At 35.1% G+C, this 18,477-nt stretch overlaps 1 protein-coding gene across 2 annotated transcripts in view; it reads right to left on the bottom strand.

Annotated features, from left to right (window-relative positions):
- The window catches only part of CDH18 (cadherin 18), a 268,040-nt gene that overhangs the window by 73,688 nt on the left and 175,875 nt on the right, over positions 1-18,477 (bottom strand). For both annotated transcript variants that reach the window (XM_057428840.1, XM_057428841.1), the window contains exon 7: positions 3,542-3,709. In XM_057428840.1, the coding sequence (XP_057284823.1) occupies positions 3,542-3,709 (168 nt within the window). The remainder of the gene's footprint in view (positions 1-3,541; positions 3,710-18,477) is intronic.

Genomic DNA, 18,477 nt, shown 5'->3' with positions numbered 1-18,477 from the left:
AGTCCTTCTCTGCAGGGCTGCTCTGAATCTCTTCTCAACCTGTAGCTGAGCCTGGGATTGTTCCAACCCATGTGTAGGACCTTGCACTTGGCATGGTTAAACTTCATGAGGTTGGCATCAGCCCACTTCACAAGCGTGTCAAGGTTCCTCTGGATGGCATTGCTTCCCTCCAGTGTATCAACTGAACCACACAGCTTGGTGTCATTGGCAAACTTCTTATATACTATATACTATATATATGTCAGTCTACATACTGCCATGAAACAAACAAGCCTCAACAACCAAGCTGTATAAAGAATGCTTTAAACTATGACTTGTATTTAAGTTCTGCTTTATTCTGAAGAACTGAGATGTATCAAATACTAAAATCTACTAATGGAGTATCAGGGAAATCATCTCCTTGTAAAATTAGACCCTACACACAATAACTAAAGATCTTCTACACGCTGTCCAGATTGTAGCACTTGATGTTTAAAACATGTCAGTGGAAGCTTCTGCCTAGTGTGATGCTCTTGATGCAATCAGAATCTGTTCATCAATAAAGTAAAACCTGCAGAATCTATTCATTTTAAACAAGACCAAATAGAACTAATGGAAGAAAACTATACAGAAAATTCTGATGTAACTCAAGGCTGATAAAAGTGTCATCAGCAGATAGAACATCTTCTATCAGATTACTGAACTACATTTATGAGAATGATATTAGGGCCCTCAGCCATCAGCAAAGTAGTTCCATCAGTGATAAAACTAACACGAACTGAGAGATGCCGATTACTGAAAAGCAAAAACCTTCCCAGGCTGAGCATTGTCTGTCAGCTCACTTTAAAAAGATAGTTCATTTATAACTTGACTCTCCAAAGAAAGGAAATTTGCATTGATGAAAAAAATCTGTATTGTACAAGATGCACTTAAGTAATTGATAAGCAAAATGTATTTGAGGTTTCAGGTTATTCTCCTGCTGAATTCACAACTCCTTTGGACTCCTAAGTGTTTTGCAAGCAGAATTTTTCAGCTGTTTCCAATTCCAGAGATTATTCTATGATTCTATGCATTTCAGAACTTCCACCATCAGAGTGATAAAATTATGCAGTAATGTTTCATATCCTTCCTCCTAAAGTTTGTGATAGTTTGGAAAAGTGTAGTTCTGTTGATAATTTCTTTGAAAGTCACCTGCATTAAGAATGAGTACAGAAAAAATACCCACAGTTAATTCATTTACACAGATATATTTAAAACCTCTATTTCTAAGTTTTAAGTAGGTTTTTGAAGCGTCTTTAAGGGGGACAAATCCTGTATACCTCACTCTGTATGTGTATCTAATGAACACTGATCAAGCAAAGCCAGAACACTATAATCTTTTAAATATATACAATAAAGCATATTTCTAAATGAAACAAATAATAAAAGCATCAATCAGATGTGTTTCCCAGCATGTTCTCAAGTCAAGTACTCATACAGTTAGAGTCAGATTCAAAACTTGCAATTATGGTAACGGAGAAAAGGTAACTAACCAAAAGAAAGTCTGCAGTTTGGCTGAGGCTCAGCCTGTCCCAAGGGTTATACACTTGATATATGCAGTTTTGGTTAGCACTTCCCTTGAATTCAATTCTGAATGTGACAAGCCTCAGTAAGTCTCATTTAGCATTCCGTCTAATAAGGAAATTGAAGAGAAATTTAACTGAAAGTCATGGCATAAAAAGAAAAGAAAAATAAACAATGAAGTTATTTCTATTACTGTAATACTCTCACATTATTATATTACTTCATGATGCTAATGTGGCCTATTTTAGATCATCTACATTTTTGTTCTGTATTACTAACATATAGCTACCATTCCTTTACAAAGTGTTTAATTATACTCATTAAGAAGGAGTAAAAAAGCAATGTTACAGTCGTAACTTTGGCATAGGAATTCTATGTAAGGAAAGATAAAGCAAATGTTTGTACTCTACAGGTTTTTTTCTAGGAGGAATAGTTTCTGTTAAAATGATACATGCTAAAATACATCTGAACCCAGGACAACATCTTTTTAATTTTGCTTTGTTAAATGAGTATTCATTAAATGTGAAATGATGTTTTGTACTTTTCAATGTTAATTTTTGCAACTATTAGAATCCCTTCAAATGTATAGAATGCAACTTTAGAATTTTACATTTTTTCCATTTTTGAAAAAATAGAGTTGTGCCAACGTATGTTTCTGCCTGACAGTCATTTTAATATCCAAACTTTCCAATTCAAAATAAAAGACACCAGTTCATGAAAACTGATATTTAGGGATCCATTTGTCTCTGAGTTTGCAAGAAACATAGGATACTTTTTCTATTTTAACTATTTCAGATGCTGTATTTGTTCAAAGATATGCCTTACCTTTTGCCTTTCCAATACTTAGGAAGTATTATATAGTGATGGATGCAATGACAATTCTGTGGAACATAAAACCAAATATACTTTATTTAAGGCTGCGTTTCAAGGGCTTTGTTTTTTATGTCTTGGTGAGGAACAGAGAAAATATTCATTTCTATAAAACTTTTAATGAGCCTTCTTGCAGCTTGTCTAGATTTTACATAATGTCTATTGCCAGGGAGATTTTTTTTTTTTTTCCCCTGGAGCTTTGTGGTCTCTGTTATTGCTTATAAATCTTATTCAAACAGTGCAATGCATTTCTTGGGGGATGTACCTATAGCTACCAGTTCATTATGTTCTACAAGGGCTCATGCAGTGTATGAGTCCAGATTATAATATTCTTATTGGCCTTGAGCCAATCTACAAAGAAAAATACAATTACATTACAGAAGACTTTTAAATAAATTGTCAGCTGAATTCAGACTTGCTATAAGACTCCAGCTGCTGTGTCAAATCAGTGTGCACCCAGTGAGCTGGACAGAAATGAAGTTCCTAGTAGTGGTCATATTAGGATATTCTAAAATTATCCCAGCAAATATTTTTCATATATGCATGTGAGAACATTCAGTTTGACATCAAAATCAGCAATTCGTTTAACTAGGATATAGGCAGACCTGTCCAGAGCTCAACAACTGTGAGAAACAGCTTAGGTTTTGACCATCTGTAAAGTATAGAGAAAGAAACAAAACAAACCCCAAATAAATATGTATGGAAGCAGCCAAAGTCATGTTGCGCTAGATTAAATTTTTTAACATGTTACCTTTTGTTGTTGTCTACAGGGAACAATGGGAACAATGTCATTTAATTGCGTGATCAGAATCACACACTTGTTGAAATATACATTCAAAAAGGACTGCAGAATAACTCACATATGACAAGAGTATTCCTTTGTCACCCATCTGTTACACATTGTTTAATTGAAAAAAATCTTCACCGGTTTCAATATTCTAGCTGTGCCATCTTTGTGTTTCATCTGAAAACACTGAAAAACTGAAAAATATTGGTGAACACAAACACTTCCCAAGCTGCCTTCTCCCCATGAATTTCAATACTAATTGTATTTCACAAACAGCTTCTTATTTCACTGAAAAATCAACATGATTTTCAAATCATTTATATATGCTGAAATTGTACATACTCTGAGGAAACCTGGGTGGATTGTCGTTGACATCAGTGAGTGTGATATTTACAGTTGTTGAACCCGATAGCCCTCCGACCTGCCCAGCCATATCTTTGGCTTGAATGACAACAGAATAATGCTCTCTGGCTTCCCTGTCCATGTTGTGCAAGGCAGTCCTGATCACTCCTGTGATGGAAAGAAAACAAACAAACAGAAGAAAGATCAGGGTTTGCTTGTCGGAACAAGGGGAAAAGCTGTGAATAACCTTTCTTTTCAGGGAAAGTGGACCATGGTGGATTTTCTGGAATTACAAAGCTTTTCTAAAATCTAAGTAAGCCAGTTTAGTTGTTTGTGTCTTACATAAATATATGTAAATATGTGTGTATATAAAAAAAACCAACAAAACCAAACAATCAACATGACTGAGAATATGAAGAAATTAAAATCATATGTTAAGCCAACTAAAATAATATGATTAATCCAAATATAACATTCCTAACAAGAATGTACATTTCCAAACTTCCAGTGTTTTCTCACACAATATAACTGATTAAATAGCTACTTAACATTAATGGGACCTCTTAGCCCACTGAAGAAGACACAAATTCCCTTTTAAAAGAAGTTAATTTCTAGATTAAAATATAACTTACCTATTAAAACTACCTGAAACCTAAACTTTCTTATTTGACAAGTCTCAAAGAAACTACACTTTCTTATTTGATACATCAATCATATACATTTATGTTCATAAGTGTAACTTACCTAATACTTGTCTGTAAAGTGGAAGATAAGCTATTCTTGTTTTTATTATAGTATAAAGAGAAAACCCAAACTAAGTGATCCTAAAATTCTATTAATTGTTTTTAGCATGTAAGCAATTACACTTGCAGAAGCAAAGATTACAACAAAGGAGGAACAATCAACTCTGTGGGCTCAGTTTCAGTTGTGGCGCATTTTTTATTTATGATGATGTCTGTAAATTAGGCCCAGCTATTTTCTCTGATCACAGTCCGACTGAAACCTCATGGAGTTCAATAAAGGGAAATGTCAAGTCATGTGCTAGGGAACCAGTAAGTGCTGCAGACAGAGGAGCTGGGAAGCAGCTTTTCAGAAAAGGACCTATGGGGTCATCAAGTTGGACATCAGCTGACAAAGTGCCCTTGCATCAAACAAGGCCAACACCATCCCAGGCCACATTATGAAAAGTCTTGCTAGTGGGTCAAGAGGACATCCTTCTCCTCTGCTCACCACTAACAAGGCCACATCTGGAATGCTGGGTCCAGTTGTGGGATCACCAGTATAGTGAGTATCTATGTCTTACACAAAGGATATTGACAGACTGGAGTGAGTTACATAGAAGTAAATAAATATGTGACATGCCAAAGCTATTAACATTGAATTAAAAAAAAACCCTAAGACTTTAGCATAACTTGGTTTTGGACTCTTAAGCCAAGTGCCTGTTATAACTAGTAATAAAATATTCCACAGCACGAGTGGTTGTTGCTTCTGTGTAAATATTAAACATACAATAGCTATTAACACAAAGCAACTTAAAAGCCTTGCTCTTCTAGACAGCCTGCTGTACAGCATGATTCTCAAGGTTTTCAAGGTTTTTGATTCCCACAACCTTAGATCACACAAAAAGTGATTTCCAGAACACTATTTTTCTTTTACTTTAAAATTACTTTCTTTGCAAATCTTCAGTTAAGCCATTTAGCCGTTATTACATGCAAAATGGAAATTTTCAGGTAGCTTATACCATTGTTTCTGTTCTATTGTGAAAACAAATCACACACATATAACTAGAATTATCCACAAAGAACAGTGTTTTAAAATATCCATGGAGGTTCAGAATGATTTTAACAGTTTTCCATTGTAAGTTCCTTTTGATCAGAAGCATGAATTCTGGACAAACTGCCTAAAAGTAGTATATTGGCCTGCTTTAGTTCATCAGTGTTTTTTTCTTTCAAATGATACAGTTAGGAACAGAACTCACACCCCACACCCCCCACCCCCCCCCAATTTTGACCATGATGCATTGAAATTACTACAATTTATACATACTGTAACAGAAAGCTATGATGACATTTGGCTAAATGCAGTTTCATCAAAATATGGTCCACAAAATCTGGTACTAGTGTTCCAAAAATTCATTTTAGGAAATGGGAAGGTAAAAAAGTATTCAAATTGAAAATGGCCTGCTTTAACACTTTTCAAATATATTGTTTTTGTTTTTCACACAAAACCAAATTTGTTGGAATATTTTGTTTATGTAAATGTATGGAGGGAGTATGGGACTTAAAAGAAAAACCTTTCCATTTCAATTTGAAACATATCAAATTTTGCATCGTGGAATATCTGTCTTCTGTACAATCCTATAAATACACTAGTCACATTTTAAAACTAATTTAAACAAGGGGAAAACCCTGAATTAGAATCACTTTCCTCTTCCTTTTTGCTTCAAGTGGTATGGTACTGAATCAATGCTCAGACAGTTACTAAGGATTTGTGGATGACTAATCATTTGATCTCTCCCACTTGCATCAGATTCTTCTTTTCTGATAACAAAACAAATGAAAATGGGCAGGTTTTTAATTCAAAAAACCTATAACCAAAGCTTAAAGTAGGATAAGCTGACTTTGTGCTGAAGGACAGGAGATACATACATACATCCTAAAATTAGATGATCAGTATAAGATATGTAACTATGACACGGACCCTCGTGCTCTATCCTTGTCACTAGCAGTTCCACCAACTGCACTGGCAGTATACTGTTAAAATCATGCATCATGCCAAAGTTCTCTATTGAGCACAAAAGGTGTAAGGGGAACTTTCTTGGTTGCCTTTTCTGATAAGATAATACGAAATGCTCCAGCAGTTTCTTTTAAAGTAGGAATTGCCCTTGCATATCTTCAGTATACTTGGCAGGGGATCCTACACATCCCCCAAGAAGACAGGAAATTAACATTAAGGAAGACATCACTCTGTCTAAAACAGTGAGGAACGAAACTGTAAAAGAAAACTGTCACAGGCTTTTAAAATCTAAATGCAGCCTTAATTTCACCTCAAATTTGTTAGGCAGCACTGTGACCCTGTTAACTGACCACTTTTCAGCTATGTTTCCAGTATTTATTCACCTTTATTCAGAAAGTAAAGCCAAAAAAAAAAAATAAATAAAATGCAGACATCACTATGGCAACACCCCACCAGTTTTCTGGTATTAGGCAAAGAATTTTTAACAGAAGTTTGACTGCTATGTCAAAAATCACATGCAACATGTGCCTAAATTTATTCACCTCTATATCACAATTTGGGGCTATTTTTTTTGTTCTTTTGTTTGTTTCTTGCTGGTTGGTTGTTATTTTTTTTGTTGTTGTTTTTTTTTTTTTTTCTCCTGATAATTTCTACACATGGAAAACACATTTTATAATTTAAATTTATCTTCCCTCACCATTGATGACGAGAAACCTAACTACAGTTTAGGTGAGATTTTATCACCACCTTTTCTAGTGACAACCTTTTTTTCTTCTCCCCTCCTCTCCCCAGATTTACATCATGCTGGTGATTCATCCATGATTGACTAATATACCCAGATTATTCTCCTCCAGTGACACCTCCAAGTTAATGAGACAAGAGTTACTGTGGAGTTACAAAATATCTTGAGTTAGAAGGGATCAAGTCCAACTCCCTGCTCCTCACAGGACTAATTAAAACTAAGCATCATCCTGGTAGTCTTATAATTAGTCCTGCAACATGTCTTTTACTATATAATAATATTAAATGTCATTATGTTCTTCTTGCTTTTGCCCTCAGAGACATAAGCTATTTCCACTGTACTGACAATTCATTGCAACTTTTTGCAGTCAGGATATTTCTTCATGACGATCCTACATTTATCCTCAAAACATCAGACAAAACTGACTGAGAACAACATTGAGATGAAAGACTGATATGCCTGCTACTGTTGATACTCATTTTTGTTCCTTTTACCCAAAGACTCTGTATTTGAGAAAGCTCTGAAAATAGGCTTATTTTTGGCAAGTTGTACTTCCTTCTCCATTCAGACTCTCTGAAACCATTCCTGATATTGAACTGTAGTCAAACTCTCATTTTTTTTCAAGGTTTTCTTTAAGATACTTCCATGTGCTGTGTCATCTGACAATGTGTTATGTTGTCTTTTTTAGCGTTCTGTGAAGAACTGTTCTATTTGCACAGAGGAAGAGCTACAACGGAAGACACAACTGTAACTGAGACTAAAAATCATTACTTTTTAATTCAAGTGCAGGCAATTATTAACAAAATGTCTTCCACAGCCAAGTGTCTAACTATCTGTTTACTGATGTATTTAACTATGTACTTACCTGACAGTCTAGTACACTTGAAGTAATTTATCTTTTCACTTATACAAAATAAGATCTTAGTTTAGATTCAGTAACCACTGCAGAATTTTAGTCAGCTTTATTTTACAGATTATTCCTGCATGATGTGTGAATGGAACCTTCCCAGAATAAACCATGGTTCATTTTAAGATTTTGAGCTCAGAGGTTTTTATCTAGTGGGAAAAAAAAAACAACAACAAACCAAACCAAAACCCTGAAACATCTCCACTTTACTGACAAACTAGTTCGTCATGGGCAAGTTAATATTTTTTGTTTGGTAGATTTCCATCCTACTGTTGGATCATGAGCCTGGTCAATAGAGATTTTATGAAGGGCCAACAGGTTGTACTAGATTGCCCATATTTTAGATACTTATTTATCTGTCTTGTCATGATCACAACCACTAAATGGTTCAAACACAATTTAAAATATCTATTTAACAACTGATTAAATGTGTGATTTTACTAATTACTGAGAGAAGTGAACTGTTGTAGATGGTAATTTCATTAATAATATTACTTTTACTTTGTGAATAAAAGATCTATTTTTGTCATGGCTTTGCTTTAGGATATGTAGTTAAGTTATTATTGTAACTTAATATTCTTATATATTATCTATATTGAAATATTTCAAAATCTACTATTATTCTACCTTGAAAAGATTAGACACATCCTTTTCAGGCAAACTATGGGTTTTGCATTTTGAGACAAAAACTAAGACAGCACAAGTCAGCAGTTATATTAATTTTTCTGAAAACTTCAAAATGAACTTCAAATTTAGAACTTCCAAGGCTTTGGCTTGGATTTATGATTTAGTTCAAACTGTAACTGTAAACAAAATGTGCAATACAGAGATCACGATATACTCCACATTCTGAATGCTCCTATAACAAAGATGTTTTTATTCTAGGCCTTTGAGTCACATTTGCTTCATATAATTAACCTTTTTCATTTTATTCCATTAGAGGGACATCACTATACACTTCATGGCCAAAAGTCAAAGCACTATAGAAGAGAAAATTAGTGGTCAATTTTCTTCTACGGTCATGATTACAGTACTCAGAGACACTATGCCCTTTCTCAAGGAAATTGTCATTGATATAGAATGCATGAATCTAATATTGAAAGACAACTGCTGTAATAAAATAGAAATTGAAATACAAATGATATTTAAAAGAAAATAGTAAGGGGTTGTAAATAAGTAGGTTAGAATAGTGCTCATTTGGTATTGAAAGAAGAGGGGGAGTAATCAGACTGATGATATTAAGATGGATACCTCCAGGGGGGAAAAGCAAAACCAAAAACAAAACTATGCAACTTACTATTAGCAAACGAAGCCTTCTCAAAAATTCTCAATGAGTAACAGCATGAATTTACAAAACAAACAAGTTTTGTGCAGAAGCCTCCTGAAGTAAGAAATCTGAAGAAAGTTTTACTTACTGGGTGGAAAACAGACCTATTTATGTGGCAATGGCATGGATGCCAAATACAATTACAGAACCTTCCACTGTTTTCACAATGCAAAGCATATTCAAATATATTAAGAATTTGCTGCTGTGCTGCATCCCAAAAAGCAGACAAAGAACTCAAATATGCCATATGCAGCTGCTGCAAATCAAAGGAGTATCTGGCATAGAAATACCATTGCAAGTGGTGGCTCTATTTGAGCAGGAAGTTGCATTTTTTCCTTGTCAATAAAGCATACATATACAGATGCCAGGTTTGCCAGCTCTGTTTCAGTTAGTCTGTTTCACAATTTTTTATAAAATGTTTCTCTCAGCCTCATTTGGGCTGGTTTAATCTGCAGAACATTATTATCAGGGATGTTTTTCCATTGAAGAATTGTACTCGTCCCATCATCTTCAAACTGCTGCTATTTCCAAATCACTATGGTATGGAAGAGATATCTTCTGGATTTAGAGATAGTGGATTGTTGGTTTATTCCACTGTGCTGTCATTCCTGTAAACATCGATATTTCACACTGACTTAGACATCTGCTTCAAACTTTAAGGTAATTTACCATTTAAACAAAACAGACTTTTTTTTTGGTGCAGATGTCATTATCTAATCACAACCCAAACTCTTTTAGCAACCCTATGTCCACTGTGGCTCTGTATGGCTGAAAAGGTAAAGGCGTCTATTTGTTCTGTTGAGCTGTACAGACATGGTTCTAAGAGCCTGACGACCTCTGTCAAGGCTGGACTAGAAACCTGAGTTTGCATGCACAACTCCATTGGGATCTGGCAGGCTGTATGGCTGCAACTTGAAGTACTGTCTAGAAATACTTTTTTCCTGTGTTTAAAAGTAGCAAAGAAGACTTAATCATGATGGGTAAAACACTTATGAGATTGTAGTACAGACAGGATGGAAACATATTTAAACAGAAACAGCAGAAATGGCGCAGAATGAGGTGCTGCTGTCACAGTAACAATAAAGTAAAATACAGGGCCATTCAATTAAGTTGCGTCCAGTAAGACATACAGCATCAATTCTTTAAATATTTTCTAACCAAAGGAAACCAGCTTACATAACTATCTAAACAAAACAGGCATGAACTGGACTGTAAGGAAAAAAGGGGTTCTCAGCTTCCAGAAATATTTTAAGATTCCCTAAAAGAAGTCAGTGGGGGGCAGCCATCACTTGGCACCTCAAGAGGTGGGCAGTAGTCACTGCTAATCACTAGGTTTCTGACTAGGAAACTAGCTGTTTCTTTTTCTGTTTAACAAAGCAGCATTTTTTCCCCAAACACAGTACATGGCTCTGCACCTAATTAGGTGTGGTGTTTATAAGCATTCATATCTTCAAAAGTTAGACTCTTTTGAGCAGAAGAATCCTAACTTCGGAAAGAAATCAAAGTATAACTTGGATTTTTAGTATAATTTATGCAACCTGATACATTCATAGTCAAAATATATTCTTTCAAAATATTAAGATATGAAGTTTAATGGTGAATTCTGTCTCTAACAGAGTCACTGTTAGAAGCCAGATGGGACCACCAGATCCCCTGCAGCACTGAGGCCATTAACTGAACTAGGATTGTACTGAACCTAGCAGCTTGATTTTGGCTGAAGCACATCCTCCTGAAAGCAAGTAATTTTGAACTGAAGTGATGAAGAGGTAGAAGATGCCACCTAGTTCCATGACTGAATATTCCAGTCATTAATCATACAGCCAAAGATCCGGACTTTATGTGGTAGTATGCGCTTCCAATTTCAAATCACCAACTCCTGTTGCCCTCTTTCAGACCATTAGTTCTCAGTATTTCTCCTTGTAAAGGTACTGCTATATTCCCATGAAGCTAACCTTTCTGATAAACAGTAAAAAACTCTTTACTCTAAAGCCTTTTCTCCCACTCATAGCACTATTTGCTCTTTTCAGCTTTGAAAAATTTTAGAAAACTACAGACACAGGAAATTAATATTGGTATTTCAATAAAGTTACACCCTCACCCCTAATCTTTTTGCAATATATAAGCAATACGTTTAAGGGTTGTATTGATTTTTTTTGGCTTATTTATGCTTTGGAAACTCATTTTGAGCTGCTTTCCTCTTAGCTTACGTAGCTATGGGCTTCCTCGATATAGCTCCATCCTACTCAGTTTTAAGTGTAGATCTTTGCTTTTACTGCACAGACTGGCACAGGTGATCAAACAATCTAATTTATTTTGGCAGAATGCACTGTTCTTTTAATCATTCTGCCATTTTTGTGTCTTCCAGAAATTTTATTAGCAATAGTCTTATTAATCTTTTAAACTTTAATCCACAAAGACAGAAGCTGAGTAGAGTTGGTTTTACATTGATCCCTGTAGAGCACAGGTGGAATATTTTCCTTTCATGATGATTCTGCCTTGATGACAACTTTTTGTAAACTTCTTACAGGTATATTTACCTATTTACCTTCCTTGGTGAGAAGGGACAACATTATTACACAAGACAAACAAAACAATTAAGTAAAAAGGGGATGCATTCAGTAACCTGTGAATACAGCAGATGGGAATTAATTCCCTATCTGAAAACTACATATATGAACGAGTTTAGAAATACCCATCTTAAAATAGAAATAGTATTGACCCCTAGTATCAAACATTGCTTCTTATAGTATCACTTACCTTCTGGCCTAAATAAAAATGGATTTAATCTATAGCTTGAATGAAAATGACAAAATAATAGCTGAATTTTGAAGCTGCTAATATTTCACTCATAACCCAAAGCTCCTTATTACTTCCTTCATGATGGAAAGAAAAATAAAGATGAAGCCACAGACTTGACTTCATATTTCTCATCTGTTATTATTAAATTATACTTTTATGCAAATTAAACCTTTTAATAAGTACATGACAATGTATCTAAATAAGTGGAGATTATAAACACAGTTGCCTATTACGATGAATAATACTGTGGTTTCATTTCAAAGTATATCACCATGATAAGAGGGCAAGAAAAGAGACAAAGACTATATGCACAACAAAAAAAAAACAAACAACCCTTTCAAATAGGGTCAAAATGGTGTTCAGCTAATTCAAAAACTGAATGCAACATGCTATTTTGAAAAGATCCCACATATGGACAAAATTTCTGAAAATTGCTAATTGATTTAGTTACAACTGACAGACAAGATCAAGACATATATTTCAGATTATCTGTTAGTGAGAAAGTTTGCTTAGCCAGCAGACCAATTTACAATTTACATGGTTGTTGTGCTGTTTGCACCCTGTGACACTTACTCATTCCATACTTACGAGCATCCCACTTAACCACAGTGCTTCACTGACTCATGCATAACACATTAAGGATCATATAGCATAATTTATAATTGTTTTAAGTAGTTTAGAGCACATCCTTTCTCAGCAGTTAAGTATCATTATTTGTAAAGTGCAAATGAAATACAATGAGAATGGTGTCACTATGGAAATGTGAAACATTTTTCCATGTATCCTAGGTACTTGAATGACAATGTAACTATTTCTGCTCCACCTGTTATGATAGGGGTCATGCAAGCTAATGTCTGTTTAAAGCAAATAGTTAAACAATCAGAAAATGACATTAGCAAAAATTCTTCATTTGGCAAAGGAAAGTACTTTAGTGCTAGCTTTAGTATATCAGAATGTCAATATATATATGTATGTATGTATGTTACAACAACTACCTTACAAATATAATTAACTGGTTTCCTTATGTCTTTGAAAGAAAAAAACATCCTAGAAACAAAATATTGTAACATTCTCTGGAAAAAAAAAGAAAAACTTGAAACCTTAGCACTATTAAAAGATCCCAATCTATATGCACAATGAAAAATGTTAGTTCAAACTCTATATAGGAGAAAAGATGTCTAAAACCTGCACTTTCAATAAACAGAACACTGACTAAGGAAACACAGTAGATCACAAATAAATACCTTTTAATACACATTAAGTGTACCAAAGTTTTTATGACTGACACAGACAAAAAAAAAAAAGATGATAGTATATGGATTACATTTAAAAAATCCTATAATAAAAATTCTGATATGTGCGTTCACAAACATTGTTTTCTTTCTGAGACCCAACACCCACAAAATCTTTGACTATTAGGTGACATAATAGGTGGCTATTGACTTCTGTTGAGATTCATTCAGGATTTATTGACCTGAGAGTTAGATATCGATCTAGTCAGAGAAAAGATAAATCCCTACCTAGAAGTACAATAAATTTTACAGTTGGCTGTAAGACACAGAAGTCTGTGTTTTTTTCAGTGTTACAGGTGCACTGCTACAAAGAAAATGACTACTGAATTAGTGGAGTAGCTTGTTAAAAAGAGGTTCTCTCCTGGTTGGTAGGAGTGTTAACGGCATATACTTTGAGATGCATCAGACTTTTTGTCCTGGGTTCAGCAGTAGCATGGCAATACGTAACAGTAATACAGTATCACTTGTGGCTCTTTACAAAGTGTGTTGCAGAAGCCATTTACAGAAAGACTGGAGAACAGGTTTTTATTACCCTTTTTAAAAGATAGTGTTTATCAAATGGACAATGAGACACCATATATCCTCAAAAACTGAAGATAATTCAATGGTTTACACATACATAGTTTGCAAAGGACACAGCTATATTGCTCCGCTTTGAACAATATTCTTTTTCTTTCCAAGAACAAGATATTAAAAGTTTCTAAAAGCTGTCTCAAAACATTGAACCCGCTGGCTCTGGTCTCTCTCTCTCAAAAAAAAAAAAAAAGGCCTACGAAAATATTTTCTTTATATGATAGCAAAACAATAGAGATAAAAGGTATAATTTTCAAACATATGATGTAATTTTCAAACATAAATGCCTGAGAAAAGTTAGTTAGAAACATGGCCTGCACTTAAGTGTACCCACTTATCCCTAAGAAACCATACCTAACACTGGGTGATATTTCAAAATATTGACTTTACCATTATTTTCTTGTATTTAAAAAATATTTTTCAGAATACTACAAGAGTCATGTTTAAAGGTTCATTCTTGCTGTGAAAACAGGGGAAAGTGATAAGCCTTGCTAAAAGCTAGAGTAAAAGATGTGAGAAGCAGGGGTTCCATCATTTATTATGTCATACCTTGGATAATGTTAACTATTGATAATTTATGACTGCATAAATAATACTGACCATATGGTTAGCAGAACATTTAGGACCACAGTGCAAACAGACCAGTGGTGGCCTATCATTCAGCATTCATTCCATGTTTCTCATCAGTGCCAGGTGGAGTGTAAACTGGGACTGAATGGATGCCTCTGACTGACCTAGTGCTTCACAGAGCAGAAGATGAACAGTTTGCTGCACATACTTCTAGCCCAGAGCTCCTTCCAATTTTTCTGTGAAGTACTTGTAATGCAAATACTTAGCAATGATTAGAAAGCAGTCCTGGCCAGCTGACTGCGAACCCCTTTGACCCATAGCTATTCCCCTTTTGTCTCATAGCTATTCTCCCTTTGCATTTTCAAGCTCTAGAAAGGCACTTGTCAGAGTATGACCACTGCAGTTCACACGTAGAATACCATTACATCTTGATTTCAGGAAAAGTGCTGCACTTTAGGAGTCCAGAGATATGAATGTCTTCCCTTGCAATATCTGTGGTTGTAGCTCTGTGCATTTTGCAAGTTCTCACTATTTATTTAAACTTTACATATGTAAATCAGTAGGAACCTTATTTAAGGATATCCCAGTTCTACGTACATGTTCCCAGAAACATTTTTGAAAACCCTTTCTAGCAAAGGACTGCAGACATATCTGTGTATGACAGTCCTGCATAAACACCATAAATTCTTTTAAATATGTCAAAATGGATTTTTTTTTATTTTCTGTTGTAAAACCATTGTTACCATAAAGGCATATAAAAAGACTGAGTTGTCAGCACCTGGGATTTATTAATTAAATCCATATTCTATAATGACACAAAAAAAAATCTTGGTAATTATAGATTTATTTACTGAGTTTACTGGGTGCAATATTTGAAGAGATATACCGAGCAAATAGTATGAAAATGTACGAAGAGTTTCTTCTCTCAAACTGCAGTAACAGTTTAAATTTTTATCTACCTTTAAAGAGTTTCTTGAAGTCTGAAATATAGAGCTCTATTTTAGTCCTTCCATAAAGAGTGATCTACAGACTGGAGTCCTGATTCTCCATGTTGTACTGTGGAGGACTCAAATCTGAAGTTGAAGGTTTTCTAATTACATGTGGATGCATTGCTATCAGTTTCTAAAAAACTTAGCTACACACAAAAACTGTTCTACCAGTACTCCTCTGCAGCCACCAGCCAAAACTTCAGTTTTGCTTTCAGAAATGTTTCAGAGCCCTACTGAATCTTCCAATAAAGCTTTTTTCAGCCTTACTTCTCCTGATAATGGTGTTCATTGTGTAGTTACTGCTGGTGAAGAACATAATGTGAAGATCATCTAACTCTAAAGATTGTTCTCTATGGAAGGACCCTTGTGGTCTCTGACATTAAACACAAACTCTCTATGCACAAATATGTGAATATTTCTCCATTGTTAAAAGGACCACTTTGTGTTTGTCTTTTCCTGTGGTTACCTATCTTAGTTTGAAGCATGGTGATGTTTAAAATGAGCTTAATAAAATGGGCTCATTTGAGTAACAAGAATACTGGGAGTAGTGTACAATGCAAGAATTACAGTAACTCAACCAAAAAAAGGACTCATCCAAAAAAAAAAAAAAAAAAACAGAAAGAGGGAAAGAATGCATCCAGGGAGTAAAAAGGCTGTCTACTGTAAAATAAGGCTACATGCTCCGTAGCTTGGTGATTCCTGAAAGCAATGAACTTACTGACCATGCTCAAAGCAACTATGGTTTGTATATGTAGGTGCCTGATGAATACCTATTTCTGTAAATGTCAGATGGAAATATAAGACCACATCCTCTTCTCAGTGAACTCTGTGTTTACTATCTCCTAGTGCTTCTGTGTTTTGCTATTTACCTATTTTTCCCAGCAGTCCATTCAGTTCACTCATCCAAAGACAGCTGAGGAGCAAGCATATTCATTCCAGGCTAGGTTAAACCTGATCTCAGGAGAAAACTCATTCAGTCACTTCTTTGTTATTTTTGCCTACTAAGTAACAAATTTTAAAAATAGAAAAGTTTGCATTTCACATTTTTATAAAAAACAGTATATTTTCCAGGTGGGGAAAAAAAAAAAACCAAAACAACTTTTCCTGCAAGCTAAGGAGTATTCTACCACAAAAATCATTGTGACAGCAATGAAAATAATAAAGTCTCTATCATCCCTCCTCCAAAATTTACCAGCCTGAATTACTCTTTATCCTTTATGTGGATAGTATCTACAAGAATATCACTTTCAAACATCAAGTCTTACTGCCATAAATGGATATGCCCAAGTATTAAGTAAAAGAATCACAGAGAAGTAAGTCTCTTCCTGCCCTAAGGAAGGATAAACTATAGTAGAAGCATTATTGACACGTTGGTCTAATGCGTTTTAGAGACATCCATTAAGAAAGCTGGCATTTCTTAATAAGGCAACCTGGGTTCTTTAACAATCCCACTATAGTTTTTCCTATATTTAGGACATTTCCTATATATGACAAGTATATTTATAGGAAATTTATGTACAAACATGCTATCGTAGGGTAGTACTATCCTTTTATACTGTTTTAATGATTTAATGAGAAAAAAGATTAATTTGATATTTTATTCACAGTGTGCCAATTATAACTGCATTTCATCCTTTTCACAGTGGTGTTAACTGAAAAGAGTTTACTGTACCACTCACTATGTTCTCACATACATCTGTTGAGCAACACTGAAATAATTTTCCAGATCATTAGGTGCGTTCCCCACCTAAAAGACTGAGATGCTGATAATAACTCAGAAATAATTCAAACAAGTACACACAGGTGCAAACTTGTCAAATGGCGAAATACTGCAAGCATAATGGATTTGCAGTCATCTCTTATAATCCTCTACTTGAATGCAATGTTCATGCTTGGTATGTATTTCCCCTGTGCAGCTGGCATATTATTGCTCCACAATAACAGAGTAGTTGCAGAGCCAAAAGAATGAAACCAAATTCTGCTTAAATAAACTGGCTTCAACAAGGAATTCTGGAGGGAAGGGAAGGAGGAGTGATCACATTTTTCAAAGCTAAATGATATGGTTTCTCTGGTATAAACGGTATGATTATGTTTACATGTATAAATGAATAATGAACTGAATGAGAAATGACAATCATTTGTTTCATGCAGAATTATGGCTTTGTGCCATTATTTCTATTCATCTCTGCAGCAATTCAAAACAAGTAAAGGAAATACAATGTCTTGAAATGTACACTTATGAAAAAAACAAAAGCAGCAGAGCTCAACTTTGGGCATGATGTCCAAAATGATGAGCAGTAAGAAACCCCAAAGGCATAACTCCTCTGAGGCATTCTCAGAAATTCTCACCTACTCAGGTCTTTAAAACTGGAGGAGATATAGGTTGACCCAAATTTCTTGAGACTTTCATAATTCATGTGCAAAACTCACAAATATTATTTTGCATCAAATATCACTGCAAGTGAAATACTGAAAAAAATATGCAGAAGCCTTAGTTTGAGACTTCCAAACCAATCCCTCCAATGTGTAGATTAAAAAAAATAAAAATAAAAAAGGAATGTAGCCTTAACAACCTTGTTTGGTATTACGCTTTCTACTGTCTGGTGGAAAAGGACCTGGAGGTGTTGGTCAACAGCCAACTGAACATGAGCCACACCAGTGTGCCCAGGCAGCCAAGAAGGCCAATAACACCCTGGCTTGTATCAGAAATAGTGTAGCCAGCAGGGCTAGGGCAGTGATCATCCCCCTGTAGTCGGCACTGGTGAGGCTGCACCTTGAACACTGTGTTCAGCGCTGGGCCCCTCGTTGCAAGAGAGACATTGAAGTGCTGGAGCAGGTCCAGAGAAGGGCAACAAAGCTGGTGTCATGGTTTAAGCCCAGCCGGTAACTCAGAACAGCTCGCTTACTCACCCTCTTCTCTGACCCCGCTCCCAGAGGGATGGGGAGGAGAATCGAAAGAATGTAACTCCCACGAGCTGAGATAAGAACAGTCCAGTGATTA

Source organism: Pezoporus wallicus, unplaced genomic scaffold, assembly GCF_028554395.1.
Source record: "Pezoporus wallicus isolate ANWC-B61680 ecotype Strahan unplaced genomic scaffold, APGP_CSIRO_Pwel_v1 contig_6658, whole genome shotgun sequence".
NCBI lineage: Eukaryota > Metazoa > Chordata > Aves > Psittaciformes > Psittacidae > Pezoporus > Pezoporus wallicus.
This window is presented reverse-complemented; position numbering and strand designations above follow the sequence as displayed.